General features: G+C 37.3%; 1 protein-coding gene across 2 annotated transcripts in view; it reads left to right on the top strand.

Moving 5' to 3' along the window:
* ARHGAP15 (Rho GTPase activating protein 15) overlaps positions 1 to 18,110 on the top strand; it is a 619,910-nt gene that overhangs the window by 471,526 nt on the left and 130,274 nt on the right. For both annotated transcript variants that reach the window (XM_030327812.1, XM_030327811.1), the window contains exon 12: positions 14,685 to 14,819. In XM_030327812.1, the coding sequence (XP_030183672.1) occupies positions 14,685 to 14,819 (135 nt within the window). The remainder of the gene's footprint in view (positions 1 to 14,684; positions 14,820 to 18,110) is intronic.

The raw sequence follows: 18,110 nt of genomic DNA on the forward strand, positions 1-18,110 counted from the left end.
CCCGCAACTCTCAGGGCACCTGGGTGGCTCAGTAGGTTTTAAGTGTCCGACTTCGGCTCAGGTCATGATCTCACAGTTCCTGAGTTTGAGCCCCGCATAAGGCTCTGTGCTGTCAGCCCAAAGCCTGGAGCCTGCTCTTGATTCTGTGTCTCCCTCTCTTTCTGCTCTTCCCCTGGTTTGTTCTGTCTCCGTCTGTCAAAAATAAATAAACATTAAAAAAAAAATGAAAACAAAAAAACTAGTGCAACTCTCTACAGATGAAACTGCAGTGGAATTTGCCTTGCCAAACACACTGATTTGTGTAGATGCTGATCATTAGAGATAAACTATTAACGCAGGAATCCATGTTGGTTGGATATTTCTTTTATGTCATGGTCTGGAGCTGTTTGTTTATAAACCTTATGTAAAAATAATTATATTCTCACTTCCAGGACATAAATTTGAATGGCACTCTTCTCTTATTGCTCTTTCTATTCCTACATGATCATTTTCCTCCCTTATTATTTTAGGGTAGTCTTACAAAATAGTTTGTGAGTAAAGCAACCGTTAGAATCACCTGTGGCACTAACTTTCTGTATGAACTTGAGCAAGTTACATACATTCTCTGGTCCTTACATCTTTACATGTTAGGTGTGGATAGACTACTTTGCTTGGTTCCTATGGAAGCTAAATAAGATCACATGTTTAAATTACCTGTCACAGTAACTGGTACATGATAGGTGTTAGGTTCATGGCTTTTGGCATCACTGTTGTTATTATTCAACTTTTATTTCTACCTGTTAATCCTCAAATCAACCTAGCCAATCTTCATCCCCCTTTACTAAGCTACATATCCAAATATTCAAATGTCCAATGGAAATTGCCATATGAAAATGTCAATAGCATACCCAAACCTGGCATCTTCTTTCTAAGAACAAATGGAATGAATAAAAAAATCCTAGCTACTCTTTCTCATGTGTTCAATATAAGACAACTACATTGACACATCAACATCCTTTTAGCCAAAAACAAGAGTTGTACTTGATTCTTTTTTCCTTTTGCCACCACTACTTTTACTAAATTTTAAGGTCTCACGTAGCCTCTTTGCATTTCTACAAACGCTACTTTGTTCTGGCCTTTGTGATGCCTTGGACTATTACAGTAGTTTTGTAACCATTTTGCATCTTCTCACCTTCTCACCTCTCAAATGCGTCATTATATTCCCAACTGACTTATTTCCATAAACTACAGTCTGAATGATATATTTCTGCATTCAGACTTTTAGTAGCTGTCTCTTGTCTAAAGGAGAACATTTAAACCTTGAATTTCTTAGCATGGCAGTCAAGGCATTCCACCAACTTCCAAGCCAGGTTCTCACATTTCATAACCCACCTTTGCACTACCTGTAAAGACGCCATTTGCCAATAATCCAACCTTTATCCATATCATCTCTCTTTGCTAAAATAGTGGCTCTCAGATGTTACCATGCCTCAGAATCACCTGGAAGACTTGTTAAATTGCAGATGGCCATCTGTACCCCAGAGATTCTGATGCAGTAGGTTTGGGGTATAATGTAATAATTTGCATTTCTAATAATGTCCTATGTGATACCAAAATGGCTGGTCCTGGGAACACATTTATAGAACGTTCACCTACAACATGCTTTTTCGCTCACCTCGGTCATCAAAATTCTTTGATCCCTTTACTGTCATAGTTAGAGAATTTTCCCCTGTCACCCCAGTCAGAATGAAGCAGTCCATACTCTGTGCTGGCAGTGACTAAGGTTTCAGGCTTAGAGCCCAATGGACTGGACTCTAGCTAAAAACCTGAGTGAACTTGGACAAATTGCTTGATCCCTGTACCTCCATTTCCCTGTCAGTAAAATTGAACTAATAACAATACCTATAGCATATGTTGTTGTGACGATCAAATGAGTTAATACATGCAAAGCACTTATAATACTCCCAGAGAAGTGCTCAATTATATTATCTAGTAATTTATATCTTTAATCTAACATTCCACTTAGCCATGTAATAATGTTTGAGGTTTGCAGACCTGAGTCTTTTTCAGACTTTTTCAAGTTCCCTGAAAAAGAGACCACATCTTTATGAATCCAAGAACCTAGCCTTGGTCTTAGCACTTTACAGAAATTCAGTATAAAATAATTTTTAATTAAATCGAAATTGAGAAAAGTTTGCAAAGGGATCTTAACTAAGTAAAACTCATCTAAACAATAAACAAGCCATCCATTTCTTTTTCCCTCATCATAAAGATGAATAAAAATGAGGTCAATTATTAATAATACATTGAAAGTAGGTTTGCTTTCTCCTTTGAATTTTCTAAACTCTATAATTAAAATGACTTCAAATTGAAAGATTGTAAAGAAGAAATTAATCTTATTGGTAAGTAAAAAAGAAAATCCCATGGTTGATGATAGATATGACCTGTTAGCATTGGTTACACTTTTATACTTTCTTTTCCTACAATCAGCGTGTGGAAACCAGCATAATCCAATTAATTGTAATTCCCTTTTGTAGAGTCCGTAAAGTAGTGCATGATATTGAAACACCATTGAAGTCTTATCTCTGGTCAGATAATCCAAACGGATTCTCATTTCCAACTACCAGCAGGTTTTTATAAACTTCAGGAAAATAGAATATTTTGACTTTCTTGAACCTATGAGAAATAATTGGTTTCTGAACTTTAATCCTTTGTACATGCCTAACCATCGTTTTTCTAGACTTCTTTTTTTACTATGTAATGGTTTCATCAATACACCTGAGTGTCTCTCTCTTATTTCCTGACTTCCTTGAAATGTTTTTTCCATGGTGAATATGCAATATTTTAGCACAGCAGAGCCCCTCAACCGAGCTCCTTGCTCATGGTGCCTCTTGGACATGCCACCTCTCATCCATATACTCACTCTGATCCATCCTACTCACTCCTGCTGGAGCACCTTTCTAGAATGTCACTGTCTTGTTTGTGATCCAGCCGATTTCAGCCATAAGGTCCTCATGCTGTGGCCTGTACCTTCCTTTCCATTCTCAGCACTCTGAGATGTGGAACCTATACATCTGTGCTCCCCAGCAACTTAAAGATCCACAAATGCATTGTGTTCCTCAGTCCTTAGCATGACTGTTACTTCTCATGTTCTTTGTATACATCTTCCCATCCTCTTCCACATCCTCCTGTACCTCACCACTGTCCACATGGCTGCTCAGAAACTAATTGTTATGTGAAGCCTCAGCTGGGAAACCTCTCTTGATCACATTCCAAAGGAAGCTAGATACTCATCTTCTATGTTCCCATAGCTGTCTACACTAAGCTGTGTAGTAACATTTTCCACATTCTATTATGTTTTTTTTTTCCCTATATACTGCAAGAGCTTCAAGCTTAGAGACCAGGTCTTCAGTATGTATTGTTTCACCCCGGCAATTACAACATGCCTGGCACAAAGTTGGAGTTCAATAAATATTTGATAAATGAATAAACGAGTGACTGAACGACCTATTTATAATTTCCGTGTTGGCTAAGTGTCTTAAGAGATTAAAATGAACAAAGAGAACACAAAAATTATGCTGTACCTGTGTGTGTATGCACACAGACTGTTATCAGCATTATTATTGTAGTATGAAATAACCTCTACTATCAGAGGAGGTTAAAATTGGACAGGCAACACCAGTATGTCCATAAATAGTAAAACCGCATGAGGCACTAGGCTAAACACTGGGGATAAAAAAGATTAATAAGAATGAACTTGTTTGGAGGAGGGACACCCGAGAAACATTTTGGTTAGTCAGTAGAGTTGAATTATGTAGGGTGTGCCCAGGAGTGACAGGATGACCAGGGAGGATTAGAAACATAGTAAGCAGGATCTGAAATGAAGCTGAATGTAGGCCAGAGTAAAGATTAGCAACATAGATATCTGGGTAACATCAGGAAACATAGGCAGAGACCCAGGAGTTAGTGCCACAGATTGGTTTAGTGTTAGACTGAAAGAGAAACAAGGAGAAGAGTAGCTGGTCACAGAAGCCAGGATCTTCTCATATACATCAGTCCACCTTCCTCCACTGACTTTGGCGTGCACTTTCACGAGAGAAGTGCATGGTGAGGTTATCCCAAGTACATCTCTGCTCTGCTTGCTGAGAGAGAAGAGGTTCCGAGGGACCAGAACCTCCTGGGCTGCTTGGAAATGTGTCTCAGTACTAACAGTTCACCTGAGACTATAGCAAATGATGTCTTCCTAAGTTTCTACAACAGGAACTGTAGAAAACCCTCAGACCTGGGAGGGTTACATGGCTATCGTCATTATCATCATGATCTTTATTAAAGAGGTACTTATTAAACAACTAATTGAGCATTTCTTTGTACTGATGAAGCAAATATAAAATTAAAAAGGGTAGCTTCTTCCCTAAAGACAGCACAATCCTAGCAGTGATGTTAAGGAGAACTTATGAATTGCCAGGACTTCAAAAGTTTTTACACCATTTCTCAAACATCTTGCAATTCTCATTCTGTCCTTAGAATTGTCTTTCCTCTCATACTTCTTGCATTTGTCACATTGGCATCTAGTAGGTGTCTCATAAATTATTTTAATGAATTAATATGTTAAATAATTTGATCAATATTTCCTTTGTACTACTAATTGCTGAAATTTACATAAGTGGTAGAATTCCATTCGTTCCGTTATTTTTAGAATGCTCGTTTTTGTTGTGTTGGTTTTTTTTTTTTGGTTTGGTTGTTTCTATTAATGTCTTATTTCATCAGAAAACAGTTATTGTTATTGGAGCTTATTTTACTATTTGTAGTTATTAATGTTATACGTTTATTAAAATCAATTGCTTACCAGTTATTGTCATTTAAATATTTAAGCTTTTCACTTCATTAACCAAGATTTTTGTGTGTATTTTTAGTCTTAGTCTCTATACCTCTACTCATTTTATTGTTCATTTAGTATTTTTTTCCACTATTCAGTTAAAGGCACAATTTATCTATGGACATCTGAGAAGAGTGACAGGCAGTAATGAATATATGCTCTTAGTGAACCACAGTCTCTAAAATTTTGTGATGGTAACATAAATTGGTGCACGAGCTATGAGGGCAATTTGGCGAGGCCTATGAATATTTTAGATATACAAACAATTTTTGATCTAGAAACTCCAGGTCTACGAATTTGTTCTGTTCACCCAGGTACATACTTAAAGTTAGATATAAATGATCTAAGAACAAGATTCCTTACACTAGCTCTATGCAAAATCTCTGACAATTGAAAACTCATTAAGTAAATTACTGTACATCCATAAAAGTAAATATATAGCTTTAAAAAGTAGAAGAAGGAAGTCCTGATTTTGAATAACTTCTATGATATATTGTCAAGTGAAAAGAATCAAGATGTCGAACGGTGCATAGATTGTATTGCTGTGTGTATTTTAAGTGGTGGTAGAGGGTAATATTGCTTGAGTATAGAAAATGGCTTTGAAAGGATACATAGGAAATTGATAATATGGGTTTTCTCTGGGGATGTAAACTGACTAGCTAGGGATAAACTAGGAAGAGACTTTTGCAGTATATATTTTTAACTTTAAATTGTGTGAATACATTATCCATTTCAAAATAAAATAAATAAATTTTAAATAACAATAAGCACCGCACTCTTCATATTAAACAATGTAGGTTTTCAAGTAGCATGTTATTAAGTGTTTTGACAATTTTTATCAGCTAGTTTTTATAGCTTCTTTGTAATAAAAACAGCCCACATCGTGAATTATTTATATGAATGATGATTCTCAAAAGTTATGTTAGAAAGTGACACAATGGTGATTTTCTGTTCCATATCTTTGAAAGCTGGAGACCCCTGGAGTCAGACAGGCAGACTCTCTTTTGAGGTGGGAAAAAAAAATCTCTAAAACTTCTCATTCACAAAAAACCCCAAAATAACCAGTTATTGATAATAGATTCCTGAAAGACTCCATCTCATTATTCTGGACTTAAAATATTACACAAATACAGAATTAAGAAGAGAGTGTTATTTGGTGGTTTCAAAAAGAAATGGATGCATGGAGATCTACCTATTCTGTCTAACATTATGCAAGGAGTCATAAAACTTACACGTCTCCCAACTCTGATTTCATGTCCCTTTGGAGAACTCTGGCAGTTCTTATGCTACGAAATAGAAAATTTACTTAACTACTCCCATGAATCAATTAAGCAAGATAATTTAGTGGAAAAATTTATCCTCAATAATTGCCCAAAAAATCTCTTTCTTTTGGTTATCTTTATTGATATCTTATCTAGGAATAAAATGATTTCAGTGAATGAGAGTAGCACTGTCTTAATCTACCAATTTTGTTTACCTTTTATTTCTATTTTCCTGACGGAATCTTTCCAGATGGAAGACTTCTAACCTAGCAACAAACCGGGTCCTTCCTGCTAAATGATACCATCTCTAATCCCACAAACACCAACAATGCAGTAAAGGGAATAATAAACGCTAGAAATTATATTAGATTCTGGAATCATTTGCCAAAGTCTGGTTGACAAAGAAGAAAATGTCCAAATAAATTTTCTAATAATGCTATAACAAGCCTGTACTAAATCTTTTACATATATCACTTCACTTAATTCTCACACAAAATGAGGAGGGAGAGATTACAGTTCTCATTAGACAAGTGAGGAAGCCAGCGCTTTAAATAATGTCTAGGTATGTGCATATACCTACAATGGAAATGTTATCTGTATATGGGCATTAATAGGATTTAGTTATATTTATTTCCTAGATATCATTATGAGATATGTTTTGATCTGACCTTCTGCTTGATATTTACAAATGTAATATAACTTAGAGGGAACAAATAGCAATGGTGCTGAAATTTAGAGCCGATAACGAAGGAAACTCAAAAATGACTTTGCTGAAATTTAATCCTACGGATTCTCTCCCCTTTGGAGGATGTAATGTATGAAATCATCCATGGAATTCAAACAAATTCAGAATCTGTTTGGAGAAGACGGTCAAATAAAATGAACCATTGTGTATGGTGTCTGCAGAGCACAAAAAGCCTTTGACTGAATGGAAATAAGAGCAGTGTTGGAAGCTCTGAGAATGAAAGGAATTAAAGAAATATATATTGGTTGCCATGAAATATATTCTCTTTTTAAATGTATGATCCTAACAAATAAAGTCAATTCAGTTTTGCCGGTGGTAGTGTTGTTGTTAGACTCTGAAGAGGGTCATCTCTCCTCAGGTGCCCGGACAAAAACCATCTAAAAGCCCGGAGAGAAGCATAATGTCAATAACATCATTTTATAAGGTGGCATTATACATGGGAGTTATGATGATGGGAAGAAGTTTTATGTTATGCCATTATAAATTAAAAATGCACAAAGCAATGACACATTTGTTATACTTTCCATCTGTGGTGCCTGCTTCACAAGTTTCAGTTGTACCTATTTATTATGTTATTATTTACATTCAAATGAAATCTGAGGAAAAATAAAAATAAGGCATTCTCATTCCTGACCCAGTTCCTGTGCTGGATATAGTAGAGGGTGGCTCTGCTTCCTTCAAAGAGAGTAATGAAGGATATTTCATATTAGCCTGTGACATTATTTGCATGCCTTGGGCTTCCTAAGTGTTTTGCAAAGAAATATACACAACATGAAATACGTAGAGAGCAAGCCAACATGGAATGCCAAAACATTCCATTAGGTGTTAAGAAATAAAAGTTTTTGTTTGTTTGTTTGGGGGTTTTGTTTTTGTTTTTGTTTTTTGTTTTCTTTTTAGTTTCAGTATCTTAGAGAGTTTCTGGTTATTTCCTTGGTTCTTCTCTCTTTCCTACTAAGGAGACCACACAAAACTATATTTTGTACACCATGTGGCAAAACCACACATTCTGCACACAGATCCAACCATCTTCTCTTACAGTAAAGTCACCATTTTCCAATGTAGGCCTCCTCATAGCTTCCAGGGAGTTACTATGATAAATTTTAAGGAATAAATGTCTTGAGATGTGGAATGTGAAGTTTCATATTTAAAACCACTTTCCTCCTTCTTTGATAGGTACCACAGCCATAGAAAGTTGATTTAGCTTGCATTGAGAGCATTTTAAATGTTCCCTAGTATTTTGTATCTGAGGCTATAACAGCAATGAAATATTTGTACTTTAGAAGAAGTAGCTAGAAAAAAGAATTAGTAAGAAAATGGCAATAGTAATTTTATTCTTTGTCTAGGGGCACCAAGATAGAGAGTATCCTGCATGTGTTTATAAAGCAAATCATTTGAAATAGTTGGGTGGAATCTAAGTAGGCAAGCTATTCTCCAATTGGTTCCAGCTTCAAACCTTTTCTCTGAATCTAGATAATTATTTTTATTCAGCTAGAATAACCTAAACAGCTATCTCTATTGTCTACCATATTTCATAAGTGTGGTATAGTCTGCGTGTTAAGAAGATGTTTAGATGTGATCCAGGAACATAACATCTTTCTCTATGCAAACCTTTGGCCATGATATTCATTTCTTTAGGACTGCAATGACAACGTACCACAGACTGGGAATTGGGTGAGACTAAACAACAGAAATCTATTTTCTCATAGTTAGGAAGGCAAGAAGTCCAGGATCAAGGTGTTGGCAGAGTTGCTTTCCTTTGAAGCCTCTCTCCCTGGTTTGTAGACAGCCGTCTTCTTCCTATTTCTTCACATGGTCTTCCCTTAGTACATGTCTGTGTCCTAATCTCTTTGTAGGAGGACAGCACTCATATTGGGTTAAGGCCCACCCATATGACCTCAGTTTACCTTAATAACCTCTTTAAAGGCCCATCTTCAAATACAGCCATATTCTACGATACTGGGGGTTAGGACTTCCATGTATGAATTGGAGATGACACAATTCAGCCCATTACAGACATACTGCACATTTCTTGGGTGATATATTTATTCTTTGAGTTTGTTCTTGCTTGTCTGCAAGGTCAATAGAGTCTGATGCTAGGGAACAGGTATCAGATGTGAAATGTCTAGAACTTAGTCTATATCCACTTAAATAATATTTCAGAGCACCTGGTAAAATACTCTCCTTTGAGGAATATAAAACAACCTCAACAGCGATTGCTTTGAAAAACACATAATATGGCTCTAGTATGTAGTGTCTATTCCATCTATGTTTATTTAATAAAAATCAAGTAAACATACAAACTAACTGGCCAACTGGTCAAGTTTTCTAAAATAATGTCATCACCAAAGTCTCATGTTATACCCAAGATGCTGTAGGAAGGAGCTGGAGTGAGTACAGCATGGAAGGATGCTACTTTTGACACAGGGTTTACATCGTTGTGTTTGAGAATTTGGAAACTCTCTAATCTACTGGAAATCAAACTGAACTGTTACTTTAAGGGGCTAACACAACAGGAAAGGTTGAGCTATTCGAATGATTCCACCAACTTCCTTTTGATCCACTGCTTTAAGTGCTAAACTAAAAATCAGCTATATCCTTATAGATAAACAGTGTGTCTTATCCACTTTAATAACTAATCTTCCAGTTTGATTTTATGGCCAAACGTATTATTATTTTCAGATCGGTAGTCCCTCTGGCATCTCTTTCATTCGTGCTGTGACTTTCATGTACCCAGCAGGCCTTTCAGATAAGGTTTCCAAATGGTCATCTGCTCTGGAAGCAGATACCACATCCTTTATGAGAGTTTCACAATGTAATAGGTTCTTGTCATTATATTAATGAAATCAGAGCTCTTCTCACCATATCCTGGGAAAGTTGGGGTGTCTTTCCTCTTTTTTGTTACAACAGTAAAATAAAGTTGGAAAGAAGCTTTAAAAGTGCCATGGAAAAAAATAACAAGATAAAAATGCACTTGTTCTTCAATATACAAAGAAGTACGTCTTTACTTTTATGTCACTAGTCACTTCTGGATCATTCAAGTTTTCTGCGGTCACGTTTTAATCAACACTGGGTTAACATGGTAAGTTTAGTTGAAATCACACCAGGCAATGCAAATTCCGGTTATACCAGTCTATACAGCAATATATAAGAGGGAAGAGGTAATTAAACTATTAAACATGCCTTTTTTCCTGGGAAATTACCAAGACCTGCTGTAGCTATCAAAGGCCCATCTTTTAATTCTCCATTTTAAGACAGATTATTCCTAATAGTTACTATTTTTTTCTTTCAAATATAAATAGCTTAATATAGATGTGTTTACTTAAAATAAATAAAATACACAAAAGACTCTTCAAGAAAGGACATTTCAAGATGGCCTCATTTAGTTACAATGTTAAGATATATTTGTTGTGTTCTAATAAAAGTCACATAGTATTTGGACTCCAGAGCTTGACCTATCTTCAATTCTGTTTAAATGCTTTAAGACAAAAGAATGAATTTAAGAAAGCCCGATTAGAGAAATCAGGAGAAATCAACACAATTATCAGAGGAAGGATTGTGAGATATCGTGACGAAGCCAGACTTCTTTCCAGTACTGGACTCCAGGAGGTCAAATTTCTGTTGATCTCATGTGACAAACTGCATCATGCTGAGGTACATCGCCTAAAACGACAGGATGGTTATGCTCTTTGCTCAGTATTTCCATTGCCTTAGGCCCTTATATATTTTGCCCTTTTGGCCTTTATTCCACCTTTCATGTCATAGTAGCATCTTGGATGTCTTTGTTTCCTTGTGCTTTCCAAATGTTTTTCAGATATGTTTTCTCATCTGATAACAACAACTACTACCCTTCTATCTTCATTTCACAATCAAGTAAACAGATATATGGCACATCAGTGGTAAACCCAGGCCTGGTGTTTCGTATAATCTCTTTCCCACTCTGTCATATTTCCTCTTCATCACATCATCACGTGACCGTTTGCTCCATCCCCTGCCCCTTTCCTAATGCAGTTTCTTTTTATTGCCAATTTGCTTTATATCTGTTTATAGAAGAATCTGTTCCTCCTCTAAATGAGTAATTACTGAAGATCAGAGTCAGTTTACAGGTAAAAGCATAGCCTCAAGTAAGACATTTAGGGATAAAATGTAAAAGTCACTATCTTGAAGTAATAGTCAATCCACTACCACTTGCAATTACCATTTATTTGCCTTTTCCCTTTTAACTTCTGCCAGCCAAGATTAAGTCTGAACATAGTGGTTTTGTGGGGTGGGGGAGGGTGCCGGCTCCTTATTCTGGATTCATCATTTGTGAGCAATGGAAAAGTTGCTTAATCTCCCCATGTATCATTTTCCCTGTCTGTAAAATGGAGGAGGTGATAACAATAACATGGACTTCACTGTCTTACTGAGACCGTTACGTTAGATAATGAGTCTAAAGTGCATAGCATAGTCCCTCATAGAGTGGAAGCACTACATAATTGTTGGTTATTGTTTTTGTTGTAAAACACCCGGGAATGTGGTCATGTGAACTTTGTTCCGGAAGAGGTTTTGATTTCATCCATAATAATTACCAGTTCTTCAGGTCTTATGAAAGAAATCTCAGTATGTATCTAGTTTTCTAGCTCTCTGCTCACCTAAGGGAACCTTCATAAATCTATATTTATTGAGCAATTCTATAGATTCTTACAGCTCCATTATACTGGAGTGTATCTCAACGGAGCATGACTTTGCCATATCTGGAGACAGTTGGCCATATCTGGGGGTGTTTCATCACCACCACTGGGAAGCGCTACCAGTCTCCACTGGGTTAGGGCCCGAGATGCTCCTAAACATCCTAGCATGCACAGCAGAGCCCCCACGAAAAATTATCTAGTGCCAAATGTTAATAATGCTTTACTGTTGACAAGCCTTGCTCTATTGAACAAAGGGAGAAGCGTAAGCACTTCTAACACTTCTGTGCACTTCTGTGGCACTGCTAACAGATTAGTTAGAAAATGTCTATCAAATAATACAACTGTGTTTATAATGATACCTGTTAACACCAAGATATGATTATGATTGGTTCATCTTGAGAACTGGTTGGATTCATGAGAAGACATAGAAATATGAACATAACTGCTTGTTTAGATAAATCTCATTGGCCTTGAAAAATATACCTTAAAGTCCTCTGGTTTACAAGTAATCTTAAACTTTGCTGGCTATGAAAATTTGATATAAAAAAATAGAGATTATATCTCAAAAGATTTTTCCAGCTCCTTGTCATATTGTTTATTTAAGCTACTTATGGAGGGCTACAAATTGTTTTGTTTTGCTTTGTTTTAATGAACACTACATACTAAAAATGCTGGTTTAAGTAGTACAAGTCGATATCGATATTATACGTTATTTCAAGTGGATATAATCAAATGGTATTTATTGATTGGCAAAGTTTCTTTGTTGTGTATATTGAAATATTCCATTTTTGCAGTGACTTCAATTAACTGATGTTTATTTGGAGGTCATAAATACTAATGGTCAAGTAATTATTTGTTATTGTTGTTTTCTTGCTCAAGATAAAATCATTCTCTTTTTCACCTGCTGAGTACTTTCCTTTGGCAATCTCGAACCCGTGTACCAGGCTGGCATTTTGTCTTGGACTTTTCCGATAAATTTTTGGTAAAGATAGTTGTGTGTGAGAGAGCACTTGTGTGTGTGTGTGTGTGTGTGTGTGTGTGTGTGTGGTGTGTTTGGGTTTCCACTTAAAGTTCAGTGCCAAAGCTACAGTACTTATACATTTTCTAAATGTGTTTTAAGCAATAAGTTGTACAACATTTTTAGAACATGTGTTAAGCTATTTCTCTAAGAATGAAGCTCTTAACAAAACATAAGCACTCTGCATGAGATCTTAGCAGCAAAGTGCTTAAAAGATAAAGTAAGAATTGGTACCATGGGAAGAACACCAGCTGTAGAGCGCACAGGTCCATTATGAGAAGTATGGTAGTGGGTAGGGAGAAAATGATTTAATCAGGAGTAAAACCAATTTTATTATAAGGGCACGCAGGGGGTGTGGCACCATAGTGAGAGGGACATTTCAAAATATCTGACAGATTTCAACAATGTGAAAACCCCGTTCTTTAAAGTGACAGTAAACCCCATCAGGTCTCCCTTTTTGATGCTATTGTTAACAGTTGACTGTTTAAAGCTGGCCTGCTAAGATGCTGTCGGCCTATTTCAATAGTATGTAGCCAAATAAAAGACTAATTGTTGAAATACAATCAATCAAAAATGATTGCAGGGCAGAAAGAAGGTCTCCTCTGCTGATTTTGTTGTGGATCATATTATTGTGTTATGATTGAGGTAAGCATGAAGACTGAAAGAGAAGAAGAAAATAGCCCATCTGAAATAAACAGATCCACCTTCTCTCCTTCTCTTTGCAAACATCCTATTGAACAGGAACTCCACTTACCAGCCCTGGAAATAATAGTCCATTTAGAAAAAGAGATCTGATAAAGATTACAGCTAAGATTTTAAAAGGACGTGAACACTATTGGCAAAACAGCCCATGCGGAGATTCCCTATGGTGACAATTCTCAGCTTTTCTCACATTTTTGGTGCAAATTCTCCTCTGCTTCATAAAACTGACACAGAGGGGGCATGTGAACCTGAGCCCAAGACATTGGTAAAGAAACAAAAATCCAGTTGACCAAATGCCTGTTAAGTTCTGGCCAGGAGACTAGGCTGCTCAGTTAACCTCAGGCTGTTAAAAATGATTAGCTTTAGTTTTTGTTCCACCTAGAATTCAAAAGCGCTTTGATGTCGCATGTTTACAAAGACAAATACTACCGATCAGCAGCAATGCTTGCATGCTTTGCTTCCTTTCAGTTGTATGTAAAGATGTTGCTTTCAGATCCTGCTACCTTCACTTCTTGGGTGAGAATGATTCCAGACTTTCATTCTGAGGGTGAACAAGAAGAAAATAGTTGTCCAGCGTCTCTTTATTTCTTCTAAAAACTTCATTTTGGCAGTTACATCCTTTAATATTTAAATCCCTCAACTCACTCCAGCTTCCCAAGCAAACATTTCTGTTGTTTGTAGGCGGAGTGGGTAAGCACTTGTGGTTTGTCTTTAGTGCGTTATCATTTTTGACAGCTTTGCATAGCCTCCGTAGGCCAACAGGGGTCTGTCTAATATTGTTGCTGGGCACATTTTCCTCGCTGAGATGAAAACTAAAAAAAAAAAAAAAAAAAAAAAAAAAAAGATATTTTTGAAGCAGTAAGAAGGAATTAATATCCTTTCTCACTCAGTATTCTATTCCTTGCTGACTTTATATTCAGCAAAAAAGGGAAAAAAGTGTTACCCATTATTCCCTTGTACATAGCAAGGCTAACACATGTAAAGCAATAACTCATTTTCTATTGCCGTGTTTAGCATATGTCTCCTGTTGGCTCAGCAAGGCCTTTAGGCCGGTCCCTTGAGCCGGCCATCATTGGCAACTCTTAGCCCCTCGGCCTCAAAACCAAATAGCTTTGAATCATGTTGAGCTGTGATGCTAATTTTCATACTGATGCATTATGGGAATAAATGTATCTGACATACTGTGTCAATGGCACTGTCTCTTTGTGTCTCTTGTTTTTTTGTTAGCTGCATTCCTACAGATGGTATTCCATTGAAAATGTTCCCTTCCTACGGAAAAGGGGAAAAAAAAACCACGCACAGCACCAAACCTCTAGGTGCAGAAGGCTGTTAACGGTTGCTGATGATAGTAGGCAAACATTAACATAATAATTAGTGTCTTGTAATTGTTTCATTAAAACCAGTTGTTCCATTTCTCCTCGTGTTTTCCCAGAAGAGAAGCTGAATTTGGACGACAGCCAGTGGGAGGACATCCACGTTGTCACCGGAGCACTGAAGATGTTTTTCCGGGAGCTGCCTGAGCCGCTCTTCCCTTACAGCTTCTTTGAGCGGTTTGTGGAAGCGATCAGTAAGTAACCTCACAGACAGGAGCGCTTGGTGGAGTAACCTGGCAGCATGGAATTATTAAGTAAACAAGTAAGAATGACAATGATAGCAATCATGGAGATGGTAATATCCCTGGTGCTCCACATGATTCATTTTAGTTTTGTGTTTTTGATGCCTGGCCCTGCAATATTCTCTGAGATGTTTTCGTTTGAGTTCTGGTTTTGCTTTGTTGTTAGCGAATAGGGTAACCTATTTAGAGTGGCCAGTTTTCAACTAAACAACCTCAAATGAAAATAGCTTCTCACGGAATCTGTTTTAGAGGGATCACCTTTGGCATTCCCAGTCCCTGCCTTGAGAGTTTCAGAATTGGCAATGAGTTTGCATACAAAAGCGTCTTGAAAAAGAATTTAAGTGGCTTTCATTACATTTCGTTAAAGAGGTGTTAGTTAAATCATCAACTGAGGCATCACCTTCTCAAGGCTCCCTCACCCTTCACCCAGCAATACTAGTAAATACTCCGCTACAATTTGCTTATGAGCAGTGTAAGAAGATTCAATTAAGTAATGGCAGGTTTCTTCTGTTAAACTGGTGACTTTGTAGGAGGTTGAATTATGTCACATACAAACCAATAGTCATTGTACACTCCTCGAAGCTTCCTTTTCTATTGTTTTTGCATTTGTAACACACACACTTAAGTATAAGAGAGTGAATGAATGAATGAATGAATGAAAATCTTTCCAAATGCAAGGAAACTTTTGCTATTGATGCTTGGAGAAGCAACTACCAGTACATCTAATTTAATATCTTAGGGTACACTTACTATAATTGTGACAGCTTGGAAAAAGTTTCCTGGCTAGCAAGCTGATTCAAGGAGGAAAAAGAAAGAAAGAAGAAAGAAAGGTAAAATTAAAAAGCTTGCAAGCCTGGCAGGAGTTTAATTAAAGTCCAAGAGAAAAATCTCCAAGAAAAAAAAATGTTCTGCTTAGGAGGTCTGATATTGGATGATTGTGTGTACAGTATTTCCATTAGTGGGAGTGGGGGATTGGGGGCCCCATGTTGGAGAACAGCCCCTCAAAATGCCCTTTTATTCTGTTTCCCTCTCCACTAGTCTTCATACTTGTTTAAAGCTCCAGAACAATGATATCAAGAGGAATGCAACAGAATTTATTTTCCCAAGATCTTTCTCTTGCTGTCTGCTCACAATTTTGTTGTTGTGATTGTTGCTGTTGTTGAATACAGTAGCAGTGTCTTAACTATGGGTTTTGAGGGGAGGCTGCAGCTCTTATCCCTTGTCATGGTTCTTTCTGCTTCTCAAGAAGAACAATATTTTATGGTTCCCAGGTTCAACTTCTTTTTAAAAGGAGGAATAAAGAAAATAACTAAATAAGCATGCATTTCCATAACAGCTTATTCTGATATACTGGCTTGGAACATGGCGAGCATGAAAGATTAGTATTAACACAATATTAGCACAGTGTTCTTATAGGAAATTGGGGAACTTGCATTGGGGTACCTCTTTCTGATTATGTATATTTAAAGAAGTCATACAAATTTCACGTCATGGTCTCCAGACTTTTAGGTGAGGGTTATGTTATTTGTAAGCATACCTGCACCTATGCTGATATGAGGGTTGTGATATAGATACCCATCATTTAAGCTTCCTTTAGTCCACCTGATTCTAAAGATACAAGGCAAGCCATTCTCCTACCTAAGAGATAGGGGAAGCAGGCCCTTAGAACCCATGTGACGGCATGTCTTTTGGATTTACACAAAGAATAAGACCATCTCTGCACTATCCTGGACTCAACGCCCACTCAACAGAATTTCAGAAACACTGGCATAGTCGGAATGGAACAAGGCAGAGTTGAAGTGGTATCATGCTGTTGTGACTGATGGCTATTGCAAGGATTTTTGCCAACACCTATAAAATGGATTATGCCAAGAACCAACGAGATGGTGCTTAAGAAAGTCCTTAAAAAATGTAAGGTCCTAGACAAATGCTAACAGTATTTCTTTGGTCGAACTTTGTCTGAGAATGCAATATGGAAACAAGGAAGGAGTTTTGCTTTCACTTGATCTTACGACGGAGGTAGTTTTTCTATCATTGTTTAAGGCAAGAAGAATCAACCTCAGCGACCTTGTTTTGCCTAACTCAAAATAGTACTTATTATTTCTTACTGCGTAAAATGGAAGGACTAACCAACCGGATAGCACGGTGGAGAAATATGTAACAATGCTGGAAGAAACATGCTTACTAAGCTATGTGTTTTTGTCAGAATCTTGCAGTCAGTTTTGGTGTTATAAACTCAACTAAACTCCTTGGTAGTTCATATTTAAATATCCTTAAGCAATGGGAGAATGGCCACATACTTTTTGACAGTGGTAAAACTACACCAGAGTAGGTATTTTTACCCCACTGCATGCCAGTTGAGTTTAAAAAAAAATCTTTCAAAACTATAAAGACTCATATCCAGTCCCAGAGAGGTGATGGGTTTTATCATAGGTCTCACTGCCTCCCATAAAATCTATACAGTGAGAAGCTCAGGAGACCTGCCTCTGAGTTCTTGGCCTTTTCATGAAAAGAAACCAACCAGGTAAAGGAAATTCATGGGAAAGATGTCCGTAGATGCTGGCTCTGGGGCTCTTGGCCATCAGATCTTTGCCCCTCCCTTTGTGCTCTATAATGTAGGAGGGTTGACCCCAGCCAGCTACATTGCCCAGGTGCTCTTGAGGGCTGGCCTCCTACTGCTGTAGCCAGTGTAAGCCCTGACATTAGATAGCAGAGGGGCAGGGAAGGAAAAGGCCAGCTAGTGTGTCAGGTTATCCTCCACCCCTTCTCCCTTGCCCACCCACCTGTCTCAGATAGTTCTTTACCTGAAGGTCCATCTTTTCCATGGCTTCAGCTTTGACTGGAGAGGCCCACTGTGGTTCCAGCTTCCATCTTGCGGTGGGAACCCTCCTGTCTTTTTCCTATCCAGCCTGGTAGTAGCTTCCTGCAGCAGCTAGTTTCCTGGTTACTTTTCTTTCCTTGTTTGGCTCTCAACTTCCTCATCATATGGGTAACCAGTTCCCTGCATCGAACTAATTCCCTCTGTTTGTGTAAATACTTGAAGTGGTTCCTACTCTTTGGTTAGACACTAGCAAAACACCATGCCAGTCAATGTTACAGTTCATGTACCTATAACATTATTTCCCTTTTCTTTTTCACTAACCCCAATGCTAGTTTGTGAAGGCTTAACATTTTTATTTGGGAGAAATTGGGAGATCTGTTTTCCTTTCATGACAGAGTTAAAAAGTGAATAGACCAAAAGAA

This window comes from Lynx canadensis, chromosome C1, assembly GCF_007474595.2.
Source record: "Lynx canadensis isolate LIC74 chromosome C1, mLynCan4.pri.v2, whole genome shotgun sequence".
In the NCBI taxonomy this organism is placed as follows: domain Eukaryota; kingdom Metazoa; phylum Chordata; class Mammalia; order Carnivora; family Felidae; genus Lynx; species Lynx canadensis.